This window comes from Seriola lalandi, unplaced genomic scaffold (assembly GCF_002814215.2).
Source record: "Seriola lalandi dorsalis isolate HSWRI2012SDOR001 ecotype SW California unplaced genomic scaffold, Sedor1 jcf7180002054240, whole genome shotgun sequence".
Lineage (NCBI taxonomy): Eukaryota > Metazoa > Chordata > Actinopteri > Carangiformes > Carangidae > Seriola > Seriola lalandi.
Window position 1 is genome coordinate 684,580 of NW_019524793.1, and position 19,970 is coordinate 704,549.

Here is a 19,970-nt window from a genome sequence, read left to right on the forward strand (position 1 = left end):
AGTGAGCGGAGTATGTGGGGTCAACAGCAGTACAACTGGAGCTCCCCCACCCACAGCGGCCAGTGCTGGTGCTGACAGCAGCCCACCAGCAGCCTCCCGAGAGGGACAGACAGAGGCCAGTGACATAGAACAAGAGAACACAGGTAACATTAGGCCAATAATGTCTCCAGTGATTGTTTGAATGACGACAGTCAAAAGAAAAAAAGTTTTACTTATTGACGGTGGTTTTGTTATGCTAATGGGCCGGTAGCGAGCTGCTAACGATTTAATGATACAGCCTATGTGCAAGCTACCGACAAGTTACATGTCAACAAACGCTACAACTTACAAAGTAGTGCCAGCGGTGTTTATTTTTCTTTTCTTCTTTGGATGAGACAACAGAGGAGAAGAGGTAGTTACTGCGGCTTCTAAAAACTCTTTCCCCTCGCATTGCTCTTTCCATAACAATGTTACCACAAATTATTAGCCATGTTTTTTTGCATTGGGTGCTACTCGCCAGCACAGGTGTCACTGATTGTTACCATGGTAACGTTAGTTTCAGACCTGAGATAGATAGATAGATAGATAGATAGATAGATAGATAGATAGATAGATAGATAGATTTATTACCTAGGGGAAGTTCATGGGGGTAAGGTGTCAGTCAGTCTTTATTTTTGTGAAACAGTCTTACTTGCATTAGACTGATCTATGAGCTAAATTAAGACTGGTCTAACACTACAGACCAGTCCGAGATATCTTTGTGAAAGTGTCCCATTTAACAATGGTTAAACAGACGGTTTGTGGGGAAAATTTTTTTAATTTAAAGCAAATTTTCAGAATGTTGATATTCAAAATAAATGGATAAATTCCTGGATTTAATTTTGAATAACAAACACAATGTGAATTAAAAGCCCATATACAGTATACCTCAAAAAAATGTGTGAAACCAAACAACCCTTCCTATTAATTATTGTTCATGAAGTGGATTGTGACCTGAGTATTTGTTATAGTTTTTGCATCCAACTGAGTTTTAGATCATCGCTTGGCTTGTAGACCTCATCCAGAAAATGTGCCCAAATTCCCTGAAAAATGATGAAACCACAGAAGGAGTCTTGGCTTTCTTTTCATCCGGCTTTGGAAAAATGAGTTTTCAAGTAGATATGAGCTGTTCATAGTGGCAGGAGTAACATATGTGAATTTTGATACAAGATACTGTATATTTCCCCTGTAACTGTAGATTGAGTGTAGTTCATGCGTGATGAATGCAGCACACGGTATCCACAGGAGTGAAGACTGTTCCCACTACAGGGAGAAGTGGTGCAAGTGTCTTTTTCTGAGACACATATTCACAATAACATGTAAGAACTGAAGAATCCAGCTTTATAGACATCTGACATGAATATATATCCAAGCTCCCAAATATCCTCAGATGGTTGTGCTGTTGCTGGCTGTTTGTGCCGTGACAGGTGAACGGTTTGCGGTGAGGGCTGGACTGGAATTAAGGTGTTTGGGTTGCAGACAGAGTCAGACTAATATCTTCCAGGGGAGCGTTTTCGTCTGTGTTATACATTTCAATGAATGAAGCCTTTCTCTTCGCTTTTCAGTGGCAGTGATTGTCAGGAGGGAGTTGAAAAACAACATGTTCTCCTGCGTCACCGAAGAGACTGCTGATGTCAGTGTGTTTTTGACCGGGGGGGGGGGGGCATGGACCTCCACACATGCTGTGTACACAGCAGGAGACATTGACCTCCATCCACATGTAACACACATTCACACACACTCCCTGCTGTGGGCTGGCATTAGAACAGAGGAAAACACCCACAAGGTTGACTTTTAGTGACCAACACTTAAATATTGCTTTCATCTTAAAAACATGTTTATTTATACATTTCAACTAAAAAATGCTAACAAGCTAATGCTAAGCAGGTAGGATGTTTTTCCTGTTCACCATCTTAGCTCAGTTTTTATGTCAAACACATTTGCTAATTAGCATGAACACAAGGTATTTCGTCATGAACCAAAAATTAAATTAAATTAAAATTTTGACTGCAGGTTGAGAGGTAATCCCCAAAGAGTCTGTGATATTCATCCTGAGCCCGACACAAATGTCTTTATCAAGTGTAGACATTTTAATTCAAAATCACAAATATGAACCTCATGGTGGAGCTAGAGGGAAAGTCATCTAGATGAAACTCAATTCATTTCCAGTCATTAAACTCTTATACATATAAATCATGTCATATCAGCCGTTTTTCTGTTGAATGTAACTGTGCTTCCTCTAAAATCTGAAGGCTCAACACTCCTGGTGAGGATGTATGTATAAGATGGAGATCATTTCCTCTAAGTTGTTGCATCTGCTGGTAGTTTATCATGTGCTGTGTATAAGCTTGTGGCACTGAGTAATGTCAGGGTATTTATTTTGCTTTAATTGCCCCCCTACCCCCACCTGTCTGTAGCTGACTGACTCATTGGCTTTGTTTCTCTGTGCAGTGATTCATGCTGTCACCTTGGCCGTGCAGCTCTGTCCTGTCGAACCTCATCTCCCCCTCTCCCTTAAAGAGCTGCCATTTACCATGCTCTCGTCCCTCCGCTGAGCCGCGTTGTCATAAACTAAACACATCAAATATTCATTACACGCTAACACACTGCTGCTATGGAGTATTGTTCGTGCTCTCCATGGGACTATGTTGAACTGCTGAGGGTCTTTGAAAAGCACCAGGCGGCCTTTTACTACATCCATCCAGCGGCTTCTTCTCAGGCTTTATCTCATCTGCAAACATGGGAGCAAGTGGAAGACAGACACATTTAAATTCAACCCCCCTCATTTATAATCCCCTTTCTCTCTGTTTGCCCTTTTCCAGTCTGTAAGGTTATCATCACTACAAGGTTTAACTTGTCTTTAGAGAAGCTGTAAAGTAGATGTGGTGTCATCTGTGCTTACAATTTTTCTGTGCAAATCTTTCTGTCTTTGCTCTTCAAGTTACAACCTGGGATAAGTTTGGTTTAGGTGGTTGAGTTCATGCTTAGGACGGAGTGAAGGTAGGCACTGAAGGGTCCTCAGGTGGATAGAAATGCAAGAATATTTGTGTGTGTGTGTGTGCATATATTTGTCATTTGTTTTCTGCCTAATTAGTCTCTGTTTGCTGATTACATTACCTGCATTGCACATCCACCTGTATGTTTCTAACAGGCGCGTTTCTGTAGGCGGATAGGACTGCAGCTGTGCCACAGCTATATTACACTATAGTGACTGTCTTACAGTATATTGAACTGTTATCCACATCTGAGGTGTGTGTGAGTGCGTGTGTGTGTGTGTGTGTGTGTGTGTGTGTGTGTGTGGTCCAGGTATTACTTATGTTGTTGGGTAGTGATGCACAGATCGCAGTTATATCCTCAGGCACTGCAGGACCGGGTCATAAAAATTAACATTCTGATTAACAGCGGATGGGTTGCAGGTGGGTGAAATAGTGTATGATGCATGAGGAAAATATCAATTACATTCTCTAAAACGTGAACATATTTTAAGCTTCATTTTTCGTCAGGCGTGAATTAGACTCTGTTTGGACTGCTGGACTTGTTATGATTTACTTATTTACTTTGAGCAGATGCCAAACATTTTTATAAGCTTTTAAATTGTTTGTGTTCAGGAAGTAGCAGAGACATTCAGAGTTTGAGTTTAAATGGAGTCCCCACAATAGTGATGTGCAGATTGGCTGTCACACACAGTCACATTATGAGGACTTATCTTCCTTATGGGGACACAAAGCAAGTCCCAATAAGGTGAAGTTTTTAGGGTGAAAGCATGTTTTAAGGTCAGTTTAAAGTTGGGCAAGTAATATTTGGGGTTAAGGTTAAAGTAAGTCTCCAGTAAAGGAATATAAGTCAATGTAATGTCCTCTGAAGTCATGGAGACGTGTGTGTGTGTGTGTGTGTGTGTGTGTGTGTGTGTGTGTGTGTGTGTGTGTAAATAATCATTAGGTGCAGCTGTGTGTCCTGACTACATATACTATGGTGACATGACTCTATTATTGTGTGACAGAACAGGAACTCACAGTTGAAATATGCAGACTGTAGGCTGTACATCTATTTCCTAACTGTCTTGACCTATATTGCATCTCCTCTTCCCATGCTCACTCTGCTGCTCACTGTTGTGTGACATGTTAATATCTTGTTTGCTTTGCACCACACTTTCTCATGAATGCCTGAAGATGATGAAGCAGCACAGTGCATGTCAGTCCTTCTCAGTGTCGAAAAGCAGGATGTGTTATTTTATAGTCTATAAACCGCATCCCCAATGTACCGACATGGGAAATGATAACGCTGTGCGTCTCGCCTGCCTAATTAAATGACTGAAAACAAAGCAGGCCAGAAGCACTTGAAGGAGTACAGTCCACGTTCATGGATCAGCTCTCTTTTGCTTCTTACTGTATCTCAGGCTGAGCACACTGATTCGCGCTTGTAGATTACATCTGTTCTTGTGACCCGGGCTGTTTGCGTGGTTAATTCCTTCATAAGTGGGGTCACTTGCAACAAGTGAACCCATAGCTCTTCGTGGGAGAGTAAATGACACTTGAGGCCTATTTCTGCAGCTCATAGCAGAATAAAAGAGTTAGCAAACAGTAGCTGCCTCACATTGGCTCTATGCTCTTTTAAGATTAAATACACTGATGCACCTTTTGCTCTCTTGTTGCAAACACGCAGCTGGAGTTAACAAATTAACAACTTGGCTATGAGTGAGAAAACACAAATGAGGCACCTCTGGCAAAGTGAAATTATTTTGGGTGCATTACAGAGCACTTGTAGCAAAGTTTACATAACGATGGCTTTAAGCATCAACTACCATTCTGCTGTAAGTGTGTGTTTGTGTGGCTGTTTGAGAGGTGAGCAAGAGAGAGTGGCAGGGCATAATGTGTATATAACTGAGAAGATGGAGCGGCAGATAAATTGCTTTGCTTTCTCTGCCAAGTGGTTGTAAGGAATTGAGTTCATTTAGATTAAGGATGATACAGATGCTAAGAGGGGGTAATGGAGTGAGATAACACAGGGGCGGGAGCTGTGAGAACCCAGTGAAATCCAGACAAATCACCTCCATTTACTTTATGTTTCACAGTGTGAAGTATTGGCTCTGTTTGTTATCCAACATTAATACAGCACTAAATTTTTCAGCTCTTATACTGATTCACTTTTTTGCCACCTGGGATAACACACACACACACACACACACACACACACACACACACACACACACACACACACACACACACACACACGCATTACATTAATCTCTCAATCTCTTATGTAGCCTGGAGGTTACAAACTACCCATCTGGTAAAATTGTGGTGAGCAAAGTGATAATTCACAACCTTATCGAGAAAATTAAAAGATAAAGCTGGGGTTATTTTATCTTTTATTTCTTATCAGCAAATCCCACAAAGACACCAGAACAATGGATTCATCCTGTTAACGGTGTTTAGCCAAAATCAAACAAAACCAAAAAAAATAACATAAAAGAGCCATAATGTTGCATATCGTTGACATAAAGATACAGTATATCTTCATTCATTATAATGAACATAGTTTATCAGTTTTTCATTGTTCTCAGCACATGTGAATACCGAGTTACACTATATATATATATATATATAAGCTAATAGATGGTTTTTAACACACTGTAATGTAGTCGCAATGCACAGTGTTTGTTAAAAATGATTAAGAAGACATATTTTATATTATTAGAATTGTGTTTTACTACAGTATTTTGTCATTTATTCATTATCCATCTGTCTGCACACCGGCCTTCACTTAAAGGTGGAGTTACAGTGGCTGCAAAAAAAGTACACTGATAAACACTTAAAGCTGCTTACAGCCACATTATAGTGTGTTACAAACTCTCTATTACATTTGCTCACAAATGCTAAATAGAGGAACTTAAAGTGACCCTGCACGCCCAGTGACATCTGCCTGACACAGAGCTACCCTCCAGAGAAAGAAATTAAATAAACATCACACTGAGGCTACACAGGCAGCACTTGTTTGTGGGATAAATTCAATGTTGGGTTTCGGTCTCTTCGGGGTATTTGGCTATAATAATAGAAATATAAAAACGATACCAGCCTCATCCTCTCTATTACAGTTGTGATTTGACCAATATCAAGTTCATAAGAGCTTTTATGTACTGGTCAAAGCCCCCTGTAGGGATCATCATCTGAAGTATGATGGCCCTCTTTTCTGCTGCAAAGGAGGAGATGTGGAGCGGTGTTCATGGAAGCAAAACCAGTGACTAGTGTGAGATGAAAAAAAAAAAAAAGGAAATGCAGAAGTGTGCACTTGACCTTCTCTACCTGATCTGATGGTGTTGTCTCACTCATGAATGCTGAACACCATCGCAGGTCCACAAATTTCATAAACATCCAACTTCAGGGCTAATTAGATCTTTACAAATGTTACAGGTTTGTGTTTCTACAAAGCAGCCTCTGAGCTTACAGTGTGACCTTTTCCCCCGCAGCTTCCCCCTTGTAAATTGTGGGGGGTATTTTTGGGCTGAACTGCCTGCCTAAATAAGGTTTAAAAGATTCTGCGTATCTATGTATGGGGGTCCACTATGCACTGTGCAGCTTTGCCAATGTGTATGACAAAGCTCCAAGTGTTTGATAAATTCCAGGCTGATGGCGGAGTGACAGAGCAGCGTAGAGGAGCTCGGGAGATTACTGCACATAAACATCGCCTGCCAGTATCCATAAGAGCTCAATGCACAATGGAGCCGTGTGGATACAACATAGAGGAGTGGTGGTGAGAGGAATCACCTAGTCTCTTTCATATTTCAGCCGGTCTATTTGGAGTCACCTCATAAACATTAAACATCACAGAGAGCATTGTAGGAAGGGACTGTATGAGTTCCTCCGCTGCACATATATATATATATATATATATATTTATGTGTTAAACATGTTAAAAACACCCCTCAGTTTTTTTTTGAGTGAATAGAAGCATACTGAATTTGGCTACGCTGAAGGTAAGTCAAGAAAGTTACTGTCTGTCCTCTGTGGTGTCAGTCTCTTCTCATCTTATCACTCTATATCTGTGTCCTCTCTATTGTTTGTTTTGTTCTGGAATTTAATTTCTCATTTCCTCACTTCTGTTTATTGTACTTCTTACAATCTCATCAGCAGATCATATAGTACACACAAACACGCACACACATCGTTTATCAGGAGTGATCTCATTAGTGCAATCTTGCTGTCAAGTTTCCTCATGTAAAAGTGTTGATTGTGGCTCTGAAGTTTTCAGATTTCTGACTCAGCCCAGTCTTCTTTCATTCTTCCTGGTATGATTGTACTTTTTTTTGCTTGGGGAGAAAGTGTGTGTGTCTGAATTTGTTTCTTTTTTTTGTCTTGCTTTAAACGTTGTATCTGTTTATTTCCCTTAACTGATCTAGTCCCCATTGGACTTAATTAGGCAGGTTTATCATGCGGTCTGATAACAGTGTTTATTTGTCAAACAGCGGCTCCTGGCCCTGAACTCCAGCAGTTATCAAGTGTGAAGTTGTACAATGTCAGAGCATCACAAGAAAACCCCTGACCGTCACATCTAAAGGGAAAGAGATGTTCTTGTTTTAGTCCAATTCTTGACTTTTACTGTAATGAATCACTTCTGCTGGAGCATAGTCGCTATTTTTTGCACACGATCACATCCTTTCACATGAAAGGCTGTGGACACCACAGACCACGTAGCTTTCCCATACTGTTTTGGCATAGTTAATGCTTTTAGTAATCAGTATGAACTGTTTTCTATTTGCAGACAGCTGAATCAGAGTGTCTGACTTGCCATGCTAACTTGCAAGTGTTGACAGGTGAAATTGCTGCGTTTGCTTCATTCTCTGCTCGCTTTGTTTACACCAGATCTACCAGCAAATTGGTGCAAATGTCACAGGGAGATTTATTACTGTGACAAAGCAGTCCTTTTTTTTCTTAAGAGAGAACTCTGAAGCACTTTACTGGTTTTGTCCCTTATATGCAGTTTTTTGTAGAAATGCAGTCACAGCTCACCAGTTTGCTTTTTTACTTTTTTTGTTAGTACCAGAATTGGTTCAGATTATATTTGTCCTGTTTTTCAAGTTCAAGTGGTTTCAGCTTTATTGCAATAAGATGGTTGGTTATTTTACAAAGATGGAAAAGTATTCAGATGCTTTACTTATGTGAATTTAGCAATACTAAAAGGTAAAAATCATTTTAAGCAAAAGTCCTGGTTCAAAATAAAGGAACTATTTTTAAAATTTGCTATTGCTACATAGCCAACGTTAGCATTAGCAGCTGTTTACTTACCGGCCTTGCCAAGAGTTTCAGCCATCGTGTTTGCAATACATGTTATAAAACATCCTCTGAGCAGCACCTCTTCTTCAAGGCAGACTGGAAGCTATGTGAATCGCTATTGGAAAGTGACGAGACGGTCCGGTCTGGCTGGGCCTAGCTGGTTAGCATGCTAACTTCAGTAGAAGAAATGAAGTGATAGAATTAGAAGCAAAACAAAAGTTAACTTTGGTGTTTCTTTCATCTTCTGAAAACAGGTCTTGGTGAGTAAAGGAATGAAGCTAAGCTAAATAAACAACTGTTAATGCTAACGTTGGCTATGTAGCAGTAGGAAAACTTGCAAGTAGCTCCTTCAAGTAAATATGAAATACTCATTACAAAATCCTGGTTAATCCTGCTATTATTTCTGGCATGTACTGTATAGACTTCACATGTGTTTCCACCTACGTAACCAGTGTTGCCAGAAGTTGATGCCCCTGTACAGGCCAGTTTCATGGCCTCTGAGATTTAAATTGAACGTGGGATCTGTTGTTGGAGCAGCTCTCCTACCACAGAGGCAGTGAATGCGGCAAAGAGCTACAAGTTACAGAAGTGATGTTGATATTCCCTCAAGTTCCTTTCTCTGCATCTCTTTGCCAGATAAATCAGTGAATATCAGCAAGTGCATGGGCAGAAATAAATGAGCTAAGTGCTATGTTCTTGACTGAAGTGCGTACAGCCACAGACAGTATCCACAGGACGGTGTTCCTGCTCTTTGCTGAACCTGGCAACACTGCTGGGCTGTAATTACACTGTTGTCTCAAAATCAGGTTTGTAATCTCCCTGCAGTTTATCTGTGTTTATTTTGTGGTAAAAGGCTGTGGCCAGTTGGAACCCTCCTGTTATTGGGAGGTGTGATTGGCCTGGCTTGGGTCATAATCAATATAATCTTCTCTTTAGGAGCAGTGTGCTTTGTGGAAATGGAAAACTTAACAATTTTGTGATGAATAGCGCAGTCCTGGATACACCACAAAACAGGTTTTCCCAGGCCGGGAAACCAACGCTTCTGTGCAGGAGCTGAAGAGTCACCTCATGTGACTATGAATCAACTGAAATAAGCAGCTGAGGGCAGATGGTGTTAAAGTTGGAGGGAAGAACACATTTTGTTTCTTGGTGTTGGATTAGTAAAAATGTTGGTCTTTGTGTGCCACAGTAAGTAAAAATGTAAAAATGTTGGTCTTTTTAAGGGTGTATTGTTAACAACACACCCTTAAAGGTGCAATCAAGTTCAGTTGACACAATACACAATGGGCAATGAAAAAGAGGTAGAAAATCCAACTGTACAGCCAACACAGTAGTGCCAGTTTGAAAGCACAAATCCCAGCCATCTGATGAATTCATTGTTTGCATCGAATGTTTTATGACTATTGTTGTTCACTTTTCTATATTAGATTTTCTTGACTGCTACCAGAAAGAGTTAATAGAAGGTAATAGAGACGCTTCACCCCATCAAAACTACCTCAAACCTAATCTGGCTAGTCTGGTTTGTGCCGACATATACACCAACACTGATCTATCTGCAGTAAATGAATATCTTACAGTGTATTGGCCTGGCCGACTTCTTGTCTTTGATTTAAAAAAAGAAAAAGAAAAAAAGAATTCAATCAGGGCTCATCCTCTGCGGTGCTGATCACAACATGTAAATCATAATACTGGGCAACAAAGGAAGACAACTGAAGTATACACAAGAGCCACAACTGCAGCAGAAACAGTGTAGGATGGCGAACATGAGAACTCATAATCAAAGGCTCCCTGCAGGATTGTTGTTGCTTCACAGCAGGTACAGTTCTTAAGTCCAACACACCTCATGAAAGAGTGCACAAAACAGCATCCAGCTAGTGCTAAACACTTCCCACACACATGCTCATGTGTAAACAACACAGGTACATCTCATATGTTATACAACTGTTGGTCATTGTTTCCCTCCCACGTTCATCAGATGTGACCGGTAAATCATGAATAGGAAACACAAATGTTTACCAAAATGCGTGAATAGTCGACACACAGAGGAGGCACAAAGCATCCAGGCGCTGGGTCACCGGAGTTGTGTGTGTGTGCGTGTGCATCCTCACAGGCGCTCTGAACTGCTTTCCCACACCATAACAGGGTCAGTGACAAACATTTTGAGCAGTTCAGAGGTCAGCCACATCACACAGCTGCTGAAATCTGAACCACTATTTTTCACATGTTTTCGAGTCTTTACACTGTCTCCGTAACGTCCTTGTCCGGGTTTGTGTGAAAATGTTAGCCAGTGCGAAATCTTTTTACATATGACTGGAGGCTGTAAATACTTAATGTTTTTCATCCCTGCAGAGAAAATATCTCTGGAAACAGGAGTGGAGACAGGTGATGAATAATCAAACACATCTACTGTTAATTAACATTTAGTAGAAAAGTGTTTTTCAGCAATCTAAAACATCAATAGGAAACTTCAGGTCTTGGCAGCAGTTTCTCTGAATCAAAGCACATTAAAAAAAAAACAATTTGTCACACTTGGAGAAAACTGCAGAAAGAAAACAAAGTAGCATAATGAAGCTGAGTAATGACAAAGAAACCAGACGTTTCCACAGTGCAACCATTGACATGTGCTGCCAGCCACGAGCTTCACAGTAACAGCTTTTGGTGCCTTGCGCATTGGCTGAAGATGAAGAGGACGGGCACAATCCTTATTTCTCAGAGGGAGCAAAGATCCAGCTTCAGTCTTCCTGTACATACCATTAATTACAGCTAATTGCTATTGATTATTACCGTACCACAGTCTGCATGCAGCATGTTATGATCTCATAATGCAGAAGGCAGCTGCTCTCAGTGCTCAAACATGTTTAAGATAACTCTCTGAGCTCACTGAACAGTTGAGGGAAAGCTTCCTCTTTGATTTGTGTTACTGTTATCTTTACGGCTGAAGGACTTTCAGCTACAAGGACCTCTCTGGGAGAACACAGGTGCGTCCATTTTTTTTTGGTAACATTTTGTTGCTGTAACTTCAAACAAATACACCAGTCTCACCAGGGACATAAACAGGAGGCTTTTGTGAGAATGAATTTCCTGTTGAGACACTGATCTGAAATGTACCTTTGCCATGACCACATTGAGCTGTTTATTGTGTAATTAGAATTTCTGTGTGTTAAAGATACCACAAAAACAGGTCTGAGGGAGTCTACTGTACAATTAGAGGCATTTCGTCAAGGGAAAATCACTCACCGAAACAAAACAGGTATTGGAGATCCGATAAAACACTACGTCAGAAAATAATGGCCGAGATGCACTGAGTGAATCTCCAGTGGAGAATTAATCCATTAAGATATAATCTATGGTATGTTAATGGTTGCAGAACGATCACACGGTAAAAGAGACTGAGCCTACAGACTGAATAAAGACCCAAGTGAGTTTGCTGAACAGAACATTATCTATCACTCAACTAACTGCACAGAAAACACACAGCCCAGCAGTTTGAGAGTCACACAGTGGGAAGTCGAATCACAGAAGTCGATGGAGCGTTCACACAGTAGTGTGGTGTCTATAACCAAAGATGTAGAGAGCGATGCCTAGATTAAAGCGATGCCCCGTCTTCCATGCAGCAGATAAGTCACAGGGCACGTTGAGACATGATGCTCCGTCTCCTCTGAACTCTGTTTCACCCCATTATCAGATTGTGACGCTCACACACAGTATTGTCTGGCCTAGTGTAACATCTGCAGCCCTAAGGTATGAGCATGGCGTGATATGCCTTGGCTTTAGTCAGAGCATGGGAAGAATGAGAAGATTACACAGAGCGAGAGCTTGACAGAGGTGCACTTTTTTTGTACTTTAATGATCATCTATTCGACTGATGCCTCTGCTCAGATACAAAGCCAGATTAGTGAATGTCATTTTGGTATTTTATTGATGCACTTCAGCCTCATAAATGACAAAGAAGATTGATGATGCAGTTGGATTTTTTTTGCCTTGACTTTCACTAGCTCCTCTGCATTTGGAAAGTTGCATGATAGATTGCTGCTCAGGGGCATTTTCCGAACCGGACAGTTATTGTGTTTTCCAAGAGGTTTGTTTTTAATCCTTGTTGCTCCCCTCTGCCCCACATTCATGCACGCATACACTCCTTTTGTAATTTTATTTGTTAGATAATGTAATCCAATGAAAGGTAAGTACTCTCCAACAAACAACAGTAATTGTTAGTGGCCATTGTATTTAGCCATCCAACATCCAACAGCACTTGAACACAGAGCGCCTTTGTTTTTTGTTTTTTTCATTTTGGACATTCGGGGAATTTGCGTCATTCATTTGTGATTGTCAGTGTTTTTTTTTGTTTGTTTTTTTTACATAAATACAAATAAATGACCATACATTATTCAAACGAAATAGCTGTCTGTTCTTTCAATCAAAGCGAGCAATGACAATTTCATCTTTCTATTAAAATTACACATATTTAGTTTAATATTTGACCAATCATCCATGAATAAGTAGGTCTGAGGCAAGGCAGCAACATTATTGTGTTTACCTTTAGAAAGCATCATCAAAGCATATCATTTTTCTCACATTCGACACATCCCCAGGCAGAAGTGAAACATTTTGGCATGGGAACTTGTTTCAGGATGAAAAACGGGAAGGGAACAGGCTCAAAGAACCAAAGAAGTCCTTCTGGCTCTGCCTGTGTGACTCTCGGCTGTTGTTCCACCTCTTAAATCAGATGTGCAACAATAGTGATTAAAGCTCCAGGTTATTTCCAGGAACAGAGAGCTAGCAGGGTTAAGCAACACATGTTCCAGAGGACCTTGATTGGTCTGGGGAGCCCAGAGCTCTAGCTCTGGCAGGGTATCATAACAGCAGACTATACAAGGCCTTACACCTCCAAGGCCATTAGTTCCACTCCAGCTACCACCAAATGGCCAATGTGATTCACGTCGTCCTGCTTCCAAGGCATCCAAGTAGACATATTGTACGTGGCAAATCTTCACAAATAAAGCATGAGAGATGTACGAACGTATGTCCTCTGGGTGTGTCTTTAAAATTCCCCTCTTGTTCCGGCCTTGAAAGCCTCTTGAGGAGTGAATGTTCATTTTAGGGAAAGCCTCATTAAGCTTTGGGGCAGATAGTGATGTTAGGGCCAAAAATATGCAGATGCAACATAAACTACAGCAGAGAGCTGCCACAACTGTGATGTCAGACTGCTGGAAATTCTGCAAAGTTTTAAGGGGGGGTAGAAGAAGGAGACAGTTTGCCTTACAGGCTTCACTTTTACTCACAAGAGATTATTGGTATTGTTAAATGATATTGTTTTCATCTAAAATTAAAATTATGTGGGCTCTGAATTGTTGTTGATGCTGAATGATGAAGTTACCATGATTTTTATTTAATCTATCAGGAGTTCTGTCAAGATGTGCTACTCTCAGATTTACATGACAACACAATACATTCACATTCACAAATATGTAATGGCAGGTGTTCCTAGTCTTGGGACATAAAATGGGGTCAGGGGCCAGAAAGGGTGGGTGGATAAACCTTTTTTTTCCCCTCTGTCTTTCTCTCCCACTCTCTACCTCTGCTACCCACCCCTGCAGGACTCTACCAAGCACTGAGTCTGGTTAATCATTGCTCCTACTTGGTGCTAAGTTGCAGAAAGTGGTGCAGGCAGGCCGATGTGTTAGGGAACGAGGGTCTGAGAGAGAGAGAGAGAGAGAGAGAGAGAGAGAGAGAGAGAAGGAGGGAAATCCTTGGAAACCCGTCACACATAGGTGTAACACTTATGCCGTAAGCCAGAGCATGTGCTCACCCACATGTATGTCAGCCTCTACTGTCTGTACTGAGCCCGGACACAGGCTTAAACATCATGCACTCGCAGAATGATGCCTGACCACTCTCTCTGGTAAGAACTGATCTGTCACACTTGTTTGGTATAGAACAGCTTAATTCTCATTCAGCTGTGTTTGACATAGTTTAGCTTTTGTTTTTCTCTTCATGCCATTTACAGTAAAGTCAGTTTTACATGAAAATGTGGTTGGCATGCATTCAACTTCCCTATGTTGCTGGAGTTTTTTAATTAAAACCGACATAGTTTTTTATTTTAAGCCTCTTGTGTTGCTATGAAACTAAGAAGAAAGAGTTGTGGATGACTTCAACATGTCTGATGGTGTTACGGGCAGAGAAGTTGGTGCAGTGATCTCAGCTGGACCAGTGCTGACCCGATGTCAGGGCAGACAAGAGTATCTGTGATCCCTCAGGCGCCTGGGGCAATCAGTCAGTCTGTACTACAGCTAATGCTAACTGCATCCTGTGGTCATTACACTGAACAGGCAATTTAGAGAGTATGGCTCTTTGGTTTAGATATTATCTGAAGTCTGACTTCCAGTAGAGCTTTGTAATACATAGGGCAGACATTAAGATTGTGACTGGAACCTCCTGGCGGCTATTTCACCCCCAGACGTTATAAGCGTGTTGACATGATTAGTCAAAACGCAGAGTAGAAAAGTCTTTGATTTGAGCTTTCTCAACTACACACATCATGTACATCTGTCATGACACACTGTGCTCTTATCTCTTGAACAAACACTATGTCCACCCCTCAGTAAACAAAAGAAATCCCAAACACATCAACACAAGCCCGTCCTCCCCACCACGAGACTAGAACAGAATGGAATTTGAAACGTTTTAGCCAAAAATGTTTCTATGGTCAAGGTGTTTTTTGCAGAAACGTTTCAGATTTCGTTCCGTTCTCCGGCTTCAACCAAATCTCTCGCTGGAGTTTGCCGTGTCGATCAATACGCAGGTGAGTGACCTCTGGCACACACTGACACACGCTCAACCAAACACTGACAGGCTTAAAGATGAAGGTGGACAACAGCCAACTGTGAGTCACAGAGCGAATGCAGCTCTGCTGAGCCGCAGCTGTCTCTCACTGATGGGATAAACAGCATTTCCTGGAGGTTTTTGGGCCCTGTGCTTGATGTTCTGGACAGTGTGGTTCTTGGCCATGCTACTGGTTCAGCTGTACACCTTGTTAACCATGGCTGGTATGAATCAGTGCCCAGGATGGCAATTGGACTGGGCTCACACAGTCGTTATCTCTGATTTTAAATGAGCCTTAGTCTCATTGACATCTTCTCTTTATTTTACCTCTGCATTCTTCTTCAACTCTTGGTGTAATTGTGGTGACAGATATGATCCGGCCTCTCGTTTTGCCTGGCCCAGCTGAGGTAATAAAGTTGTGTGTTTACAATGAGCTTTGATGGACTGTGTGTCTCTGTGTCATCCAGGCAGTGTGGCAAGCGTAGATAAACTCTTCCCCGTCCTGCAGTATCCCCTTCCATCGCCAACACCAGGAAGAAGGGATGTCTCGGCTCTTCCTCGTTTTGGCCATGTTCATTGTGTCGTGCAGCATCCAGGTGGGTCCTGAGAGCGCACACACACACACACACACACACACTGGCCTTTACAGTATGGGGCTGGAGGCTGTTTCTTATGAAACAATACAGACTTGTGCTGCGGAAGCCTAAACAAACTGTCTGTCCCTTAAGGTTTACAATACTTCAGTCTGTGCATAGAGGAGCACAAGCCCCCCCATACTGACAACACATTAGTGTAAGACACAGTGTCATCTCGATGGATTATATCCCCGGTTTGAGGATGGGTTGTTTACAGCTACTGTATATATGAAGTGAAATGAAACAGATGAATGCCAATTCAGCCACTGTTCCCGTTTTGTCTCCATGGTTTGTGCGGGGCTCACATTCTCCACATTTTTCTTGCCCAGCTGCTTACACTACTTCAATAACTCCACAAATAATGGACCTTCCTGTCATAACTGACCTCATACATGCTCCACTGTTTCCTTAGGTGTCCTCTGCTGCTACCCTGGATAAGCTGAAGGAGAGTTGGAAATTGTACATGGAAGAGTGTGAGCACAACAGCAGCCGAGACCCACCGAGCACTGGTGAGCCAAACACAACGGATTGGATGTTTGTCGACACTGGCATCACCAGTTCTCTTTTTTTTTTTTTTTTTTTTTTTTTTAATCCAGAGAAACATTATGATAAACTATGATTCTAACCCTACTAACTAACCCTAACCCTAAATCATTATTAGTGCTCTGACAACATTTTATGACAGTAAATATGAAACTAAGAGATTTTTATATATAATTTGCATATACAGCAAAGAAAGCTGTATTTACCCTCCGGTTATGGCGCAGTTGCAGCACTCTATTGCACTGCAATAGACAATGATTAGGTTGCACTATCAACAAACTATGGAACAGAAGCAATTTCCACTCCCTGCTGAAATTGTTGTATAATCACTCAGCTTGCAGCTGCTCCAAGTTATTTATTTGTAACACCACACATACTATCTGCTCTCGGCTCACACACACTGACAGAGAACCATCCACAGTGTTTAACTACATGGCGAATGCTGCCCTTTCAGCTGCATTATAATCTGTTAGCATGTTTCATGCTCGTGGGATAGATCGGGAGAACGTACGTCGCTCTATCGTTCAAAAAAGGCCGCTTCCCGCATTGCACACAAAATCACACCACTCCACTCTCCCACTCTGCAGCATTCTCTTGCCCTCCCTGTCACCGCATGACTGTAACAGCGAATTAGCAGGTGCAAGGTGAGACAGGACAGACCGCATTATACACCTGAACATCCAGCTGTCTCTTCACTAACAACCATCACTGTTTACTATTGCGAAGATGAAAGGTGTGTTATAAGCGGAAGGTCGTCGATGGAGTACTTTACTCTGAAGTCAAGATGAAAAGACCATGATTCGTGTAGATGCTATAATAGCCACCAGCAGCCATCACTTCAAAGACACGCTATTGTATTCCATGATTTAGACCACTCCAGGACATAGACAGCAGAGAAGAGTGTGTTAGGGGCACTGGTAGCTCAGGATTATCCCTCCCTTATTTCATGTTTTTTTTTAAATTCTATCTCCAGGCCTCGTGTGCAACAGGACTTTTGACAATTATGCCTGTTGGCCTGATGGACTCCTCAACACCACTGTCAGTGTGGCATGTCCGTGGTATCTGCCGTGGTATCATAAAGGTAAGAGACAGATGGGTTGGTAGATACGGACTGTATGGCAGTCAGGTTGATGCATGGCAACTTAAAATATCTTGCAGATAAAGAGATAAAGACAGCTGTCTCTGATGACTGGACTTACCAGTAAATCACAGACCGTGTGTGTGTATGTGTGTGTATGTGTGTATGTGTGTGTATGTGTGTGTGTGTGTGTGTTTGTGTGTGTGTGTGTGTGTGTGTAGTTCAGCATGGCATGGTGTATCAGGAATGTGATGCAAATGGCCAGTGGGTGACTACAAAGAATACCAGCGAGTGTGACTCTAATGATCCAAGTCAGGTAAGAGTGATCTCTCACATTATTCTTTCCAGAAAGGCATTAGGCACAGAAACAAACAATTCTCATTTAAAGATCACATCATAGATCAGTGCAACTGTTACAATTGAAACTAAAACTGGACCACTGTCACATATAACCCCTCTCAAATAAAAGAAGGGAAAAAAAAGTCAGCATGTTCATGTGTGTTTTAATTTGCAGCAGTACTACGGCCATATTCGGATCATGTATACAGTGGGCTATTCCTTATCACTGGTGGCTTTGGTGTTGGCACTTGGCATCCTCATATTCTTCAGGTAATAATGACTTGCAGTTGAAAATAAATTCAGAGAAACAAGGCAAAGTAGTAAGACGAAATTCCACTTGGTTGCTACAGTAGATTCTGCATTAAACACAGCATGAAGTGGAAATAATACTTGAGTAGTAGCGGTGTAGTGTAGTAGTGTTTAAATAGAAAGCTCTACTTCAGTTTATCTGATCATTATGGACTAAAGTGGTAAGATCTCTATCTTGTAGAGACCATTGTTACCTCTCATTCATTAGGAAACTGCACTGCATGAGGAACAACATCCACATGAATCTCTTTGCCTCCTTCATCCTGCGAGCGCTGTCGATCCTCATCAAAGACGCTCTGCTGGTGTCCAACATCACATCGCAGGACCTCAGCGGAGAACAGGAGCAGGGATTCCCCCAGGCATCTATGCCTCCAGTGGAGCTGCTGGTCAACAATGGGGTCAGTGTGGGTGAAATGCAGCGAAACAACAAGCTATAGAGGACAATGTTTTTACAGTGATCATTAAGGGATTGTATACTAATTATTGGAGGGGGAGGTGTTGTCAAAAAAGATGGAAGGTTATGCAATTTTCTTTTTGCCAAGGGGGAGGTAGTGTGACTTTTTTTTTTTTTTTTTTTTTCCAAGGCAAGTTTGTACTGCCATAATTATGAGTTGTATAACAGCCAACTACAACTCTATAAATAGATAAATAAAGTAAAAATAGTTGCATGTTATAATGGTAATCTTGTGGAAGGGTAGTGGTAGCCACAGAGATAATTGTAGGGGCTAATCATCCGTTAAAGCGTGGAGGGTCCACTGTCTAGATTGATGTGTTTGTGTTTTTGTGTTTGTGTTGGGGAAGGGGAGGGAGCCACAGCTGGCGGAAAAGCTGGGGTTAAAATTGCTACTGTTGTACAATCTGGCCGCTGTAGGGCACAAAGTCTGAGTCCCGGCGGCAGAAGGAGCTCCCATCTGCTGCAGCACCGACCTCACCATTCACATCATTCACCGCTAAATCATGTTTGACATTCACGCTGCTCGATATTTTAACATTTGCTAAAAGAAACTCTCACTGCTTTTCTTGCAGACAACGGTTAGCTGCCGCATTGCCGTGGTGATGATGCAGTACAGTATCATGGCCAACAGCTACTGGCTGCTGGTGGAAGGCATCTACCTCCACAACCTCCTGGTGATCACTGTGTTTACGGAGAGGAACTACTTCAAAATCTACCTGTGCATTGGCTGGGGTGAGCTGTGTTTGTTTGTGTATGTGGGAGTGTGTCTGCAACTGAAGTAATGAGTGAGAGGATGTAATATGTGAGTTCATTGTGCACTTTTTGCACAAAAGGAAATTAAGGCAGAGCAGATAACGCAAGTAACAATAGTGTGCGAAGTGACTGTTTCTTTCATTTCTTCGCAGGTACCCCATTAATATTCCTTGTGCCCTGGGTGATAGCTAAATACCTGTATGAAAATCAAGAGTAAGTTTCCACAGTGCTCTCTCTCTCTCTCTCTCTCTCTCTCTCTCTCTCTCTCTCTCTCTCTCTTCTCCCTTTCCTTCACTCCAGGTTCTGCAGCCAGTTTGAGAACCTGCCAAACATTTTAGATTTTAACTCATTCGTGTTGATTCCTCAGTGAAAACAGCACCACATATCAAAAAAATAAAAGTTGGCAGATGGTCTTTTTGCGAAACATATGTTGATACTGAGCAGCACATGGTCAATTTAACATGTAATTACTACATGAGGAGTTGGCTGGATTTAAACTTTTCACACAGACACAGTTTTATGTTCGGCAGGACGCCACATATGGAAAACATGTCAGAGCAGCAGTTGTGTCCTTCATATTTCATAACAGCGTCCAGTACCCGCAATTTCTGTTATGCAGTCTCTTAGGCTCTAATGTATACGCTTCAGCGGCAATTGAGGTGAAAGGGATTTTGAGGCCGCAATTTCTAAGACACCAACACACAGAGCGTTATGTAAAGCTTTAGAAACCCACAGAGGTGCTGCACCCCCAC

General features: G+C 41.7%; 1 protein-coding gene across 4 annotated transcripts in view; it reads left to right on the forward strand.

Moving 5' to 3' along the window:
• Nucleotides 1-19,970, forward strand: part of gcgra (glucagon receptor a) — a 34,973-nt gene that overhangs the window by 8,955 nt on the left and 6,048 nt on the right. Inside the window, exons 1-9 of one of the 4 annotated variants that reach the window (XM_087173490.1) lie at nucleotides 13,987-14,187; nucleotides 15,575-15,703; nucleotides 16,155-16,251; nucleotides 17,259-17,366; nucleotides 17,585-17,679; nucleotides 17,878-17,972; nucleotides 18,220-18,409; nucleotides 19,038-19,197; nucleotides 19,371-19,431. In XM_087173490.1, coding sequence (XP_087029616.1) covers nucleotides 15,650-15,703; nucleotides 16,155-16,251; nucleotides 17,259-17,366; nucleotides 17,585-17,679; nucleotides 17,878-17,972; nucleotides 18,220-18,409; nucleotides 19,038-19,197; nucleotides 19,371-19,431 — 860 coding nt within the window. In that variant the 5' untranslated portion in view covers nucleotides 13,987-14,187; nucleotides 15,575-15,649. Of the gene's footprint in view, nucleotides 1-13,986; nucleotides 14,188-14,984; nucleotides 15,088-15,574; nucleotides 15,704-16,154; nucleotides 16,252-17,258; nucleotides 17,367-17,584; nucleotides 17,680-17,877; nucleotides 17,973-18,219; nucleotides 18,410-19,037; nucleotides 19,198-19,370; nucleotides 19,432-19,970 lie in introns of those variants that run through there. The other 3 variants (XM_087173491.1, XM_023404322.2, XM_023404321.2) reach the window with 3 other exon arrangements.